General features: G+C 30.4%; 2 protein-coding genes across 2 annotated transcripts in view; one reads left to right on the top strand and one right to left on the bottom strand.

Moving 5' to 3' along the window:
* Positions 1-12,754, top strand: part of LOC136977197 (sorting and assembly machinery component 50 homolog A) — a 52,500-nt gene extending 39,746 nt beyond the window's left edge. Inside the window, exons 12-15 of the mRNA XM_067272658.1 lie at positions 2,827-2,970; positions 12,282-12,423; positions 12,489-12,548; positions 12,615-12,754. Of these exons, the coding sequence (XP_067128759.1) occupies positions 2,827-2,970; positions 12,282-12,423; positions 12,489-12,534 (332 nt within the window). The 3' untranslated portion in view covers positions 12,535-12,548; positions 12,615-12,754. The remainder of the gene's footprint in view (positions 1-2,826; positions 2,971-12,281; positions 12,424-12,488; positions 12,549-12,614) is intronic.
* A 1,165-nt stretch (positions 12,755-13,919) lies between these two features.
* On the bottom strand, positions 13,920-15,209 carry LOC136977247 (proline-rich antigen-like). The gene is made up of 2 exons (XM_067272717.1): positions 15,106-15,209; positions 13,920-14,569 (listed from the first exon to the last, which is right to left on the bottom strand). Exon 2 carries the CDS (start codon positions 14,567-14,569, stop codon positions 14,219-14,221), a length of 351 nt encoding a protein of 116 aa, XP_067128818.1. The 5' UTR covers positions 15,106-15,209; the 3' UTR covers positions 13,920-14,218.

Here is a 15,209-nt window from a genome sequence, read left to right as displayed (position 1 = left end):
TTCCTTGATCTCTCTCTCTGTTTCCCCAATCTTGGTAGTATTATGATTGTTTATCAGTGGTTTTCTTTCCAAGGCTAGCTGTTAAATATGCCATCAGGTTTTTCATTTTTTATATTTTCTAAAAATTCTATTCTTGGTCTGCTCCTTACAGATTTTCCTTCCACTTGATCTTCCAAGAAAGTTGTATATCTATCAGAATGAAGTAGATGGTTTATCATGCTATTTCCTCTCTGTTTCTATTGTATTTAGCAAATTGGATTTTTCTTCTACCATCTTTAGAATGTCTTTGTTCTATACTTTACAATTATAAGATGTTTCAACATGCAATATCCAGCACCACATAGATTTTCTGTTCATGGTGCTTGCTACAATCTTCCTACAGCATCACATTTTGAATACTTTGATTTTTTTCTCTTTTGGCCTTCTTAAGTCTTTATGTCTCAAAGGCATAGGAATTTCTAGCTGCTACATCTTTTCCACATCTTCTGTCAGATGTTATAATACTGCAAGGTAGCTAAACACTTTACTTGAGAAGTTCTTTTACCTTCCAGCCTTAAGTCAGCTCTTTGTTTATCGTCTCATGTACACTTCATTATTTTGTCTTTTTTCTTGTTAATTTTCTTGTTATGTTTTACCATTAAAAGATCATTCATGTTTCTTAGAGAGTATGTAGGTTCTGTTTATTTTCTGCTATGAGAGCTATGTCATCTGAAAAGCAGATTGTAACTTGGCATTCCATTCACTTCAAGACAAGTATGGTTTGATTCTGTAAATTGCCTCATTTCCTTGCTGTATATGTTGAAGAGTATTGGTGATAAATCACATCCCTGCCTAACTTTTTTCAATAATTTTGAAGAGCTGTTTGATTTTTTCTGGCTAGTATATTATCATATAGTCTCTACAGTTATTTTTTTCAGTTCTTAAGAACTTTGAACATTGTATTCCAGTCTACATTGTCAAAAGCTTTCTCAACATTACTTTTCTTGATAGATGAATAAAATTTAAGAAATATATCTTTTCTTACATATATATTTCACAATAATACATCATTTATAAGAATATAATTCATAATTATCTTTGTATCTAAGAGAAATTTATAAATAATTTTTATGAAAATTAAAAAGTAATAATTAGGATAATTTTCAATGAATATTAAGCTGCTTCTAACACTGAATAACCAATGTATTGCAACCTGTCAAAAATAAAAATGTTTACCAGTATCTTATTGATACCAATATATCAGCATGTTGGAATCTGTTCATTTTATAAACTAATGTCTTGTTTTCGTTTTTTCTTTCAATAGTCATTGTTGAAAAAATTAAGAAACTCACCAATAAAAACACCTTGAACACTTCCAGCACTGTTTTACTTCTCTGACAAACATTTCTTGGCTCACTTCGTAAGCCTGCATCAGTTTTTCCATGAATTCAAACTTCCAATGTTCTAAATTGGAATGTTAACCAGTTCAATGATGTTTTTTATATAAAAATCTATGAGACAGAACATCCAGGCTCTAAGCAACTGTGTATTTTTAAAATCTGAGAATTATGAAATAGCAATTGTAGAATAGGATTTGTACTAGTATCTTCAATAAAATATTATATGTTGTGGAACTCCTGTTCAGAGCCGGTGCTAGAGTTTATGCCGCCCAGGGCAAGACATGCATTTGACATCCCTTATCTCCCTATATAAAATGAAAAAAGTTTTGTTTTGAAATGCCATACCAATTAGAAGTTCCAGATCTTCCTCTGTCAATCAATATTCAACTCGCACTATGTAATATAGATAAAAATTTTAAAAATACTTTAAAATAATACACATGAAAATTTGCTGCCCTGGGCAAATGCCCAGTTTGCCCATACAATAACTCCAGCCCTGCTCCTGTTGCGTTCTCTTCTGTGGATTGTCATAAGACGATTGCCGAGCCACTGATAAGGATTTGCAATCTTTGTAATTTAGGCATTCTCCTTTTAAAGTGCCCTTAAATGTCTCCAAAGTTTCTAAAACTTGCAGGTGGTATTTGTTGAATACATGACATATTAATTTGGCTTCATCCAGATATGCAACTACCAGAGCTCTGCATAACTGAATTGACCAATTATGCCACCAACTATGGGGTGGTTGCAAGTTACCGATATTGCTATATCGGAAGTATTCTGATCAGCTGCTATATCAGTACGATTATGATCTCTACACTATCAAAAAAGGAAAAAAGATCATACATTAGTTTGTAGAATGAATCAATTTTGATATATTGGGAACATTCTGATAAGTCGTGTTTATTCTAATGTTTTCGTGTTTAAAACTTTGGCCTCAATCTTGCTATTGGTTGAGGCCAAAGTTTTAAACACAAAAACGTGTACGTTGGACGTTTGGCATTGCTTTCCTTTAAGCCTAGAAGTTTGACAATGGCATTTGGAATGTCGAGCATGATTCCACTGACTTTCCAAACGCCATTGTCAAACTTCTAGGATTACAGGAAAGCGGCGGCGAACATCCAACGTACACGTTTTTGCGTTTAAAACTTCGGCCTCAACCTCTCTAATATATCAGTATCAGATCAGTATTGGTTTGATATCAGTTGCATGTCTAGAAAATAAAGATAGTATCGAAACAAATATTATTCTTCAAATAAAAAAAAGTCATAAAAATAAGGGTGGTTAGTAGATGTGTAAGAGCAGAGCAAGCTTAGAAATCTAAGAAAATAATCAGTTATTTTTGATATACATTATTATTATTATTGATAGCTTATAATAGTTTATTTTAATTAATAATTATTCATATTTTAATAACTCATATAATAAAATGTTGTGATTATTTATTTAGAAGATGCATTAGGAGCAGAAACATATTGGGCAAGTGGCCTTCATTTATATACACCTCTTCCCTTTCGACCCGGAAGAGATGGAATTGGAAATTATTTTCGAACGCATACATTTTTAAATGCTGGTAATATAGGCTACTTTTTAGGTAAATATGATTTTGTTTCATATTTTATATATAAATAAATTATGATAGAACGATCCTTAATTTTGAAAATGATTTTATTGAATTTCAAGAATTAATCTTTATAACCTGGAAGTTTCTGGAGGACAATTTTTCTGATTATTAACTAAATTACATTTTTTTTAAACAAAACTGAATTATCATCATTGAATTAAGCTTCATTTATATTATTGGTTTCTAAAATTTTGTTTCTTTATTGCACCTGTAAGAATAAGAAATGATCTAATTTATGGTAATAACCAAAAATAAATTTTGTTTCCAATTTAAAATGCAAACAAATAAGTCAATATGATTATAACACTTTCCTGAATATTGAAATATATTGGTAATAAAGAAACAAAAAAATATATTTAAAAGTTAAATAATATACTTAGAAAGAATGGAGTAAATATCTGAAATAATATTTACTGAAATTCAAAATTCCTAGTTTTGCTAATTTTATGAAATCAATAAATTGTTTTTAATGAATAAAAACTTCATGAATTTATGATGAAAAACGTGTTATTTCATCTGTTCATAGTAATATTAATAGAAGCCGAGTTCAATAATTAGCAGAAATATAAGTAAAAACTTTCAATTAAAAAAATATGCATTTCTCTTGGTATCAGTGTAAAACAAGCAAACAAAACAGATTAAATTTAGTCAGTTCAACGACAGCAAAAACAAAATTATTACAGTAAGTTCTCTACTTACGAACTTAATCCGTTTGTAGCGGTCGTTCGCAAGTCGAAAAGTTTGTAACTCGAAAAGACGATGTTTGGTGCAAAAACTCAAATACAACGTTGTTTTTACTATTATGTAATGTTTAGGCTACTTTAATAATGTTGAATTAAGATTGATTTGAATTTATACTTCCCTTTAACAATCACATGTACATTATTTATTAAAATTACTCATTTAAAACAACTACAAATGTACATATGCATGTACTGTAAATGTTTTTAACATAAAACTTCAAAAATAAACTTGACTGTACATAAAAAATAACCAACTGCACTTTAATAGTAAACAAATGACACCACACATGACTACAGTCCAAACTCAACTAAGAGCCTCTCACCTACCTCACGCTCATGTTAACCCGCCATTTGTAGGCTTTGTTCGTAATTTCAAAAGTTCGTAAGTCGAATGTTCGTAAGTAGAGGACTGCCTGTATATGAAAAACACTGTAAAGAGATGTGATAATTTCTAATTTTAATCAATATTATTTATCAAAATAAGGGACAATATCAATTTTCTTTTAAACTCTTTTGATAAGATTTTGATATACTCTGCATTATCTTCAAGTTTTTAATATATATGTATTTAGCAAAATTACATTACAGTATCTCAAATATTTTATTGAAACACTTCTATTTCAAGGGCAGTCCAAGTATTAAAAAATTGTGCATCTTTGTGTTTGTTGTTAGATATTTATTCTTATTTGTAAAATCATTAAACAAAAATATTTTTTTTTTTTTGAAAAAAATTTCATAGAGTTAAAATTTAAAAGATTTTTTTACACAAAGAAATCATGCAAACTGATTAAAAAATCTGATTAATGGTTAAGTTCTCAATGTTTCAATGTATATGGCAGAGGTGGGCAAGCAAGAGTTCAGTGGGAGCCAAAATGTAGGTTTTGCAAAATGCATGGGAGCTGCAGTTCTGTACTGTCGTGGCGGATAGTATGGTAAGGTAGGAAAGGATAGGGTGTCCCCCATCCGGGTCGAGAACTTGTTTCAAAGAATAGATTTGGAATGTCAATTTAATTTATTGCACCAACTTGGAAATAAATTACTAAATATTACATATATATAATTACATATTTTCACAAAATTGTGGAAATAAAATTGTAAAAATAATAATAAAAAGCAGAAATTAACACTTTCAGCAAGAGCTGCATGTAACTCAAAAAGAGCTGCATTTGCCCATGTCTGGTATATGGGCATTCAGAAAGTAAGTTTCAATTGACTACAAAAACACAGAGAAAATATTTTAGACATTCTTTTAGTGTCAAAAGTTTACACATATTTACCTACTTTTCAACATAATCATTTCCAAGATCAAGAACCCTTTTGTATCATTGTACAAGCTTTTTTTTTATCCTTTTGTTAAAGAAATCTACCATTAGACTATTAATTTGTCTTGCACTGTTCATAGCTATTCATCTCTTCATTGCTGTTAAATCATTGTTTCACTAAAAATGCCTTCAAGTTCATAAACAAGTGAAAGATGATGCAAGGTAAAGGCTAAAGGTAAGGTAATGGAATATTTCCCACTGTAATTGTTTAGTAGCAAGTTCATTGTAACATGCAATCCTGCATTGTCCAGTGTATTTGCTTGTAATGGTTCTGCGACCCAAGTGTTTATAATATAAAATTTTTAAAAATTTGGTAGACTGGAGTCACTGTACATTATATAACAAAATAAAATTATGTATTATTGATAATAACTTCTGTGTGTGAAATGTAACATTGAGTACATTTCTATTGATCAGTTATTATGGCGGAAGATAGAAAAATAGAGCTGGATTATATTTCAAGCATAGCCAGGCAGTCACACTTTATCAATGCTCTTGTTGTAGACCAGAAGCATCCATTGAAAACATTGCAATCATAGGATGAGCCCTTTTTACCTGTTACTTATAATAAGGACCTTGCCGACATCTGCAAAGAAATATCATGCTTTACAAGTAACAGGATCATCTACTGTTTTCTCTAGTATTAGAAATGATAAGAACCAATTGGACCGGAATTGTATCCCCAGAGCTACTGCATACTATCTCTCTTAACAATCATAGGGTGGATCGTCCATGTGAATATATTGGAGCTACTGCAGGTGGTCTAAAAATGAGTATCAGGGAGCATAAACATATGATTTGGAAAGGTCTATCCACTACCGCATTGGATGCTTTCGCCAATGATAACAATGTCCATGTTAAATTTGACAAGGCCCGATTACTACAACATTACAATGACCCTGCCAACTGGAAATATTTAAAGCATTAGGAGAGGGACAGCAATTAATTTTAAAGAAATGTACTCATTAGCAGCCATGTGGAGGGGCATGCTTTGACATGCAATAGATCTTGGTCAGGTTTCGTTTTTATATTTAATATACATTTAGTATTTTTTTTTAAACTGGAAGCCAGTTTGAAGTCTAAATTCACCTTGTTAAATGTGACATTGAGCATGAACATATTTTCATAATGTGCAACTTTTTTAAAATGTTTGGAATTTGCATTCTTTGGACGAACATTCATAACTTCGAAACCTGAGGATGACTGTTGAAAATGGATTGAAACGTTTGTTTAATGATTAATTAAATCAAATTTTTGCCGGTTTGTTGGTAATTGCATATTTTATTTAATTATAATTAAAATACTTGTGTATAATTTAAGATAAAGTTTAATCTAAGATGCATGTGATTTTATTACACTTTATTAATAATTAATATAGTAACCAAAATTAGTTACTTTGGATAATTTCTTATTTTTTTTTTATTTTAATTTAAAAATTATAGTTTTTTCAAATTTTAATTTTGTAGTTTTATGTTTTTAATATCTGAAATCTAATTGGAAGAAATTCCACATATAAAACAAAAATTGTTATTAATTATACTTTCTCTACTTATGAAATTAACAATTTTGAGAAATTAAAAATCCAATGTAGGGAATAAAGAGAGGGAACTGGGAAGTTTTCCCGAGCTTACAGGAAACTTAGGGGCTCCGTAGTAGTTGCTACCCATGAAAATTAATGTTATTTTTACTAACAAAAAATAAAATAAGATTGGTTTTTATTAATAAAGAAAATATTCCACATATTTCGTTTGTTTGAAGAAAATGACAAAATGGGCCTGTATCCCCTGGCAACATACAAGCTCTCAACAGCTGTATGGTGCCAGGAGCTCTGTTCCAAAAATAGATACCAGGAGCTTGTCTACTTTCAGACTTAAGAACAATTTGACCATATATCTAAAATTTAAATTTTGAAAGAATTCTGAAGTTCTCTTGCAGGTCATGAGGTGGTGTTGAAATTGGTCTTTGGCCAGTAATAAAAAATAAATTTTTAGTAAATAATTAATAAGGATTTATTTCGATTGTATATTGTCATTTTTCATTTCTGCATGAATTCAACATTCCATTGCCACTGCCGATGTGGTAATGTTGGAGTATAATTTTTGCTATTGTTTGCAATTTTTATAAACTTTTATGATTAGTGCTCAAAAATACATCAAAAACATAATAGTAAATCTAGCAGTTTAGATAAATGCAAGTGTGACTATTACCATGTAAACTAAACTTGATGTTATAAAAGTAAGTGCATTACCTGAAAAAAACTGTTCGAAACACCCACTATTAAGCAGTAGCAAGCAGGTAAACGAGCATAATGTGTTCTATTAAGTACATTGAAATTCTGTGTACAAATGTACTTTCTAGGTTAGGTTTCAACTTATGAACATTTTGACTAGGAAAAAACCTCTGGGACATAACTTATTTATAAATAGGGGAGTTCCTGTATTTAATAACTAGGGAACTTTGCTCACTCACCCCATAGACTTCACCTACTTATCCCAATATAGGCATAATCAACCACACAAATTTTATTTATAAGTTCTGAATGAAATTGAGCATACACATTTACCGTCTGGATCTCAACATGTTAGCACAATGGATTTATCGAGAAACATTGAAAGAACATTTAGACAATCTCATCAGAAGTAATCTAATCTACTTGCCTTTAATGGTTCTTTACACTGAGATTCATTTGAATTGATGGAGATTCTTTTATCTAGTAGAAGAATCTTCATCAACGATTGAAATCAATCCACTATAATACATTTGTAACAAGCAACAAATCTTTAGATTTGTGTCGTCTTAAATCTTTTCCAACTACAGGAATACAATTAACATTGGCAGAGTCAACCTTTACTTTGAGGTTCTTTCCTGCCCACGATTAATACAAGTTGTTATTAAAAGTCTTTCTTGAATCAGATTCTTGTAAAAAAATTTTATGAGGATCTCATTTCAGTCATTTTTCCATGCATTTTAAAATTAAAGTTTCTCTTTCATAACTGATCTCATTTAACAATGTTTAGATTTTGAATTTTTTCCTTATTTTCAATAAGTTATGAATTACTGTTCAAAGTATCATAGGATATTCTTTATTAAGTTTATGATCATCTAGACAAACGCTGGTTCTCCTTTCTTCACTGCTGAGTGCTTTTTGATACTTTTTCCCTTTTTCTGCACTTAGAAATAAATTGAGTATTTTGGGCATTTTTCTATTTATAAATCTGTTATTAATTAAAAATTTAATTTTTTTATTAAATTTAAATGTTTAAATACCCTCTTCTAATGTAAAATAGTGGTGTTGATATTATTGAATAATCTACTATTGACAAGATATTTTCCAGTATGGAAGTCAGACAACTAGATACCGATTAATGTCGTCGTCGACGTTCAATATTGCCGATATTGGGAAATAATACCGAAATTTACAAAGTTAATTAATTTAACGGCACAGTGCTAACGTACTTTGAAATTGCCTACAAATATCATTTTTAATTTCAATTTTAAGTTTGATTCCAGTTTCAACTGTTAAACAATTTCTAATGCTTGGATTTGCATCTATTTAATGTTTGGAAATTGAAATTATGTTTTTGATTGACAGACAAATTTCAACTATAAGCAAATTTGAATTCGCTAATTAATTCTTCCCAAAATTTTTTAATTTCTTGCTGTGATTAGTAAGAAAAAAAAAAAAAATTTGACCAATGGTTATTTTAAATTTGACCAGTTATTTCCATTTGTTATCTCTACTTTCTGACAAAGTCTTGCACTTTTTTTTTATTAAATTGTAAGTTTATATACATATAATTATTTACTATATTGGTCCTAATATTAATGTTTCTACTTAGTTTTTTTTTTTTAAATCTTAGGAGTTTAGGTATCTTAGAAACAGAAAAACAACTTTATTTCAATATAACAAAGTAAATTATTGTAGACATTATTGATGTAGAATTATATCAATTACAGATTTCATGACTTCAAACATCACTAATGTAAAATAATAAGGACGATTCCGTAGTTCGTGCGAGAGAGGGATGTTATGACTGGTTGTGACACAAAAGTTCATTGGTATATTTTAGTTTTGACTTTGATTTTAAAAAATGCCAGAGGAGTTAGTAAACAAGTTTAAAGATGAATGAATTATGACTGGCAATAGTATTTTGAGATATGAACTATGAGGATACCATAAAGTTGAATTAAAAGCATCTCTCATCACAGGTTAAGCAGCAAGAAGGAACCGAGTTTTATTTTGGCATCATTAAATTTTTTGCGAAGCAAGCAAGAAGAATGTAAACTAGCTACAGCTTTATCATGGTTAGGAACTGCTCTTAAAATAAATCACCCAGCATTCAGAAACTTTCTAGAAAGTATACAAAGCTCTCAATTCCTGACCAAAGCATGCAAAGGAAAGTTGCTTCATGTGCAACCTGCTGCATATGAAACAGCTTTTTAAATAAATACAGAAATAGAAGGAAACAACAAAGTTTTTTTCTATTTTGAATGAAACAAAAGATATGCTAAAAAGGTACTGTACATGCTGAACATTCTTATTGGTCCATTAACGGGAGCCAGTTTGTGGAATTTGTCTTCTTTAATTTGTAACTATTAATGCAGGTCTTCAATAATGCATGTACCAAATTGTGAAACTGTGCCATTCCATACGAAAAGATTTGGTTACTTGTAACAGACCAGGCACCAAACTTTCTAAGCACATGCAGTTGATATGTTCAAATCTGAGATACATCCAGCAATTAGGGCAGAATATTTTTGGGCCAATGATTTCATTCCAGAAATGATTATCTCTCTTCATATAGATCTATATTTGCAGGACAACTGCTTTGCTATTCCCAAATCACTCTGAAATAAAAACAAGCCACTTGAATCCACATCTGGTTATATCAAAATTTCTTTTATGAGAGCATTCCTTGATAAACTAGATGAAAAGTTTGAGTCTGTTGAAACAACAAGCCCATGTTAAAGGAACTCTATATTGTTCATTCCTGTGCAATTGAGTTTCTAAGCTTGAGGAAAGCACTCTGCCAAGATGCAGTGGGAGATTTTTAAACACTTTTGGTGGGTTGGATGGATTTGCTTTAGAGAAACTAATACTTCTTGGCAAAAGTCTAGACATTCAACTATGATCCCCAAGTCTTTTCAATTTCAAAACTGGGAATGTTTAATGAAAACCAAATAAGCTCCTCTTACATCTATTGATCTTGAGAGATTGTTTGTTTCATAGTTCATGTATTTTCACTGCGCCATCTGCAGCTGACCAATGGAGAATGTAGAACAATTGTGTGCACACAAATACAATGCCTTTGTAAACTATGAAACAGATCAGATTTCAAAAGTAACCGATTCAAATTTTCTCAAGTCTTGTGTGTTCTATGTGAGCTTTTATAGAACTATTATTTTATTATGCATATGTTTTTAGGAGCACTTTTTTAGTCCTCCTTTTTAAATAAAATTTGTACATCAACTTTTCAAGTTTAACCATCATCACCATTTTAAATTGTAAATATAAATATTGCCAAAGGCTATGTAATTTGCAGTTAAGCAATTAATGTGAAGAGTACAAATAGTAAGAAAAATATATAATAGAATCAAGTACTTCCATTATTATTGAGCTGTTTTCAGATTAGTACTAAGACTTAAAATCTTCCTAAATTAAATTCAATTGTAATAAATTAAAAAATTATTTTGGAGTTTTGGTTCTTTTAATAGCAAAATTGTTAATAATACATAAAACTGATATACATTTAGTCAATTAAACAGTGGGGAATAAAGATGCTGTTAATTTTTAATTTAATGTGTTAACATAGTTTAAACTGAGTTGAAAAGCATGGAATTTCCTGCTTTGAAGTACTTAAGAAATTTAACTAAAATTCACTTTCTCTTAAATTGTGTAAAGTCTGACAGCACTTCCTATTCCAGTATTCGTGGAAACATTTTCAGAAATAAAATTGTATGGTCTAATATTGTACATAGGAAAGTCACAATTGAGTTTGGCTAATGAGCTCTTGATTTACAATTAGGAAAACTTAAATTGGAGATGAGTTTGAACCAGATGTTGGTAGCCAAAATCCTGATTCTGACATTGAAATGGACAAATGACAATGTAACAACCAAATCAGAAGGCACTGTATTGGGTTAACTACGAAAACAGTAATTATTTCAAATGTTGTAGCTGTAACCCATAAATACAGTCAATAATTTGGTTTAGGAAGTTAAAAAAAACCTTAATTACTTGCACATTTTTAGATCAACTTTTACTTAATCATCTCCTCTTGCAAGGTAATAAACTCTGGAAATACATACACTTTAAGAATAAACCATTAGGGTTTAATTGTGGAAATAAAATGTATATTTTTATATAATAATATTAGTAAATAAATTTTATGAATATGAATTTTAAAGAATTCTAAGCAACAGAATTTTCCAATCAATAAAGATATAAATGAGCTGCTTGACTTCACATCCATTAAACCATACAACTTTTCTTTCATAGAAGTAATTCATCGTAGATTGCATAACTTACCATACATTACTTAACAATTTGCAGTAACGAACAAGGTTTGTTCGTTACTGCAAATTGTCTTTGTGTTTGATTTTTTGATATTTCCTGAAGAAGGTCGTTAAATACAACCAAAAACGTTCGTTAGTACCTAATAAACATGGCTGCAAATCTATAAGGTGTTCTGAGCATGTTGTTTTCATAGAAGTATACATATTGAACAAAGAAAAATTATAAAAAAATAATTAAGTTTAACTATGACATATTTGCTTTGGCAAGATGATTACAAGTCCTCCTGAACACGAATTCAAATAAAATTATACAAGAATCTACGAATGTTTTTAGTCTTTTGTATAACTTTGATTCATTGTCAAAATATTTATTAATCTGGAATTTAGATTATTTAAACAAATCAAAACATAATGGAACTTATTCTTAAGCAAATAATTCTTTGAAATACAAATCAAACCAAATGGCATTAAACTACAGGTTTTAATTATGCAACTTTATTAATAGTGTTTATTAGTATGATAAAAAGCAATAAATATTCTGTTTGCATGTTATGATTATATGACTTTTTGGATATATCAGCAAGACGATTCCATTTCTCAAAAAATTTGTATCGTGAAGAGTAGAAAGATAAAATATTTAGCAAAATATCTTAATGTAGGTTATGTACACTATTAACAGTTAATAATTGTATTTATATAGGTGAAAATAATTATCCAGATTGGAAAAGAATGTTTTCTAATATTAGATTGTCGTGTGGTGCCGGAATAGTAATTTCAGTTGGTCACATAGCACGATTTGAACTAAATTATTGTTTGCCTTTAAAATTTCAAAATGAAGACAGGTAAGTAGGAATAACTGCATTTAAGATGAGATAAACTGTTAGATTTAAAAAACTTTTATTTCTAGGACAAATCCTGGTATGCAATTTGGTATAGGTGTGGCATTTTTGTAGTTTTAAAATAAAAGGTAAATCCTTGTCTTTGTGGTTTTCTTTTTTTAAATAACTTATGTAATAAGTTATTTTCTTTATAGGAAAGAATTTGAAGAAAAAAAAATAAAAAGGAATTTCAAGACCATGTACATGTAAATAAATTGTTACTTAGAATGTTTATCAAATTAGATAAACAACAGGACTGATTTATTATTTTGCAATAAAATTTAGTTGATAAATATTTTTGTGCAAGTTTAAATAATTGAAACTTCTGACAAACAATCACTAAAATAAACACATTCAGTTTTGTTTTTACACAGTAGATGCACTCCCAAAAAAATCTAAAACAATCATCCACATGGACTATATTTTTGGATCCGGCCATCAAAAACTGACATGACTCAGTAATTAATTGGCGTATAAGTTTAAACACAAACACAATTTAATATATTTTGTACAATTTGTTCACTTTCAGTTAAACACCAAAGATACATCTACCTTTTTAATGCCAAATGGCACGTAAAAACTTTCACGTTGAAAGGATTGGAATTACAAGATTGTTCCAGAAGCAATGTTGCCCTGACTGTTTACCATTCAAAGAAAATGTGCAGACTTCCTCTTAGGTGTTAGATACACAAAAATCCAGAAACGTACCGCACGAACCAGCCTGTCGATCACGCACAAACCCAGGACCAATTACTACCGTTCTGGGTTTTATGTGATCCGCTAACGGCCAGGTGAATATCGAAACAAAATCGAAGACACAGTCACACGAAACAGATTAAACTCAGAAAACAATTGTCAAAAGTTAATTTGATCACAGGATAATTTTTTGCATTCAGATACAACTGTCATTAAATATGTTCAAGTAAAAAAAAGTTTTCTACAGATGAAAGTGAATTAATTGTAAGCAAAATTTTCCTTTCCAATTAGCATTAAAAGGGGCAGGTTGATCAAAGTAATCCATGTAATTAAAATAAAATTGAGCATATAGTCAAAATACTGTTGTATAAAATTAAGTAAATTGAATTATTATGCATGGAATAAGTCCACTAAAAATTTACTAATCAAAAATAATTGGAGGAGAGATTTCAATTTGGCCAGTTACAAAGCTTTCTATTTGCAGTCATTCACTTCATAGAAGGGGGAATGTTTTAACTTTTAATTTATAAACAGACAGTTTGGAAACTGTTTTATTGAATAGTATTATAAAATTTAGATTTTAGCAAATAAGTTTAAAAAGAAAAAAATTAATGCAGTTTCTGGATTTCTATAAAAAAAAAAACATTTAAACAGAAATGACATTTATATATATATATATATATATATATATATATATATAAGTTTTTTGACAAGTTCAAAAAAAAAAATTATACAGTTACAACACACAAAAGTTCTAAATTAAATCAATTATATAAAAATTTATTTTACATAAATCGGTCCCCCTATACCGTTGTCTTGTAGTTTTATATTCGTGACAACTTATGCAGATATAAATCTTTAACAAAATTACGTATAATCCATACACAATGATTAAATAACTTTTAAATATACAATATTAAAATCCACAACTGATCTTCCTGGAATGCAAAAATAGTTTCCAATATACATATATAAACAAAGTATTACAGGTCGTTCCTATGCGACGCAAAAAGGCACTTTGGTTCAAGTTTGATTTCGAACGCACTTAAAAAATTAGAAGTCTTCAGTCACTGCAACAGAAACAACAAAGGGCCATGCAAAGAGCACACAAACAGCAGTCTCGAGCGCAGTCGTTGTCTTTCTTCTCCTCTACGACTACGGTGGTGACGGCAGGTTGACCGGGAGGAGGATAAGCTCCGCCGGGAGAAACCTGCGGCGGATACATTCCCGGCGGAGGAGGACCGGGAGGCGGATAGTAGCCGCCGGGATTGCTTCCGGGAGAATAGCATCCTCCGGGCGGAGGAGGACCGGGAGGCGGATAGTAGCCGCCGGGATTGCTTCCGGGAGGATAGCATCCTCCGGGCGGCGGAGGTCCGGGTGGGTACTGTTGGTACGGAGGAGGATAACCGCTCATCTAGAAGTTTAAACGAAAGCTATAAAACCCAGCTACCGAGAAAATAATTTCGTTTCTCCAAATGTGTACTTTGAACAGCTTTAAAAAAAAAAAAAAAAAAAAAAAGAGGTGTTAACAGATAAGATAAAAAAATTAAAGGATGGCTACTTTGTCTGCGTTAGAGACAACACATATTACTATTTAAAATGGCTATTGTTGGAACACCTCAAATGCAAAGTCATTGTATTTTATTTAAAAAAAAAAAAAAAATTACACGCATTAAAAGCTGACGAAACATCGATACGTAAATTTTCATTTTTAGCTACGTCACGAGTTAATGAAGAATTTTATTACTTCGTATGCCGGATTGAAATATGTTTCGGAATTACTAACATGATGCCGTTTATCGTTCGCATAATTTCGACGGGTTTTAATTATTCGCGACCATAAACGTTAATTACAACGAATAAACGGGCCGGTGACCTACTAAGAACAATCTTAATGTGGTAAACGCGGGTATGCCGAATTAATAAAAATTGTCAAAATAATTCACTTACGTTTAGAGGAATAAATCGGGAGGTCCTATATCCTGAAAGCGCTAGGAAGTCGCAACACCAGCAAGTGCCTAAGGGGAGTACCGTATTGCAAGGTGTTGCGTAAA

The sequence above is a fragment of the Centruroides vittatus genome, unplaced genomic scaffold (assembly GCF_030686945.1).
Source record: "Centruroides vittatus isolate TY-2023 unplaced genomic scaffold, ASM3068694v2 contig_452, whole genome shotgun sequence".
Lineage (NCBI taxonomy): Eukaryota > Metazoa > Arthropoda > Arachnida > Scorpiones > Buthidae > Centruroides > Centruroides vittatus.
The sequence above is the reverse complement of the archived record's forward strand: the minus strand, read 5'-3'. Positions and strand labels throughout refer to the sequence as shown.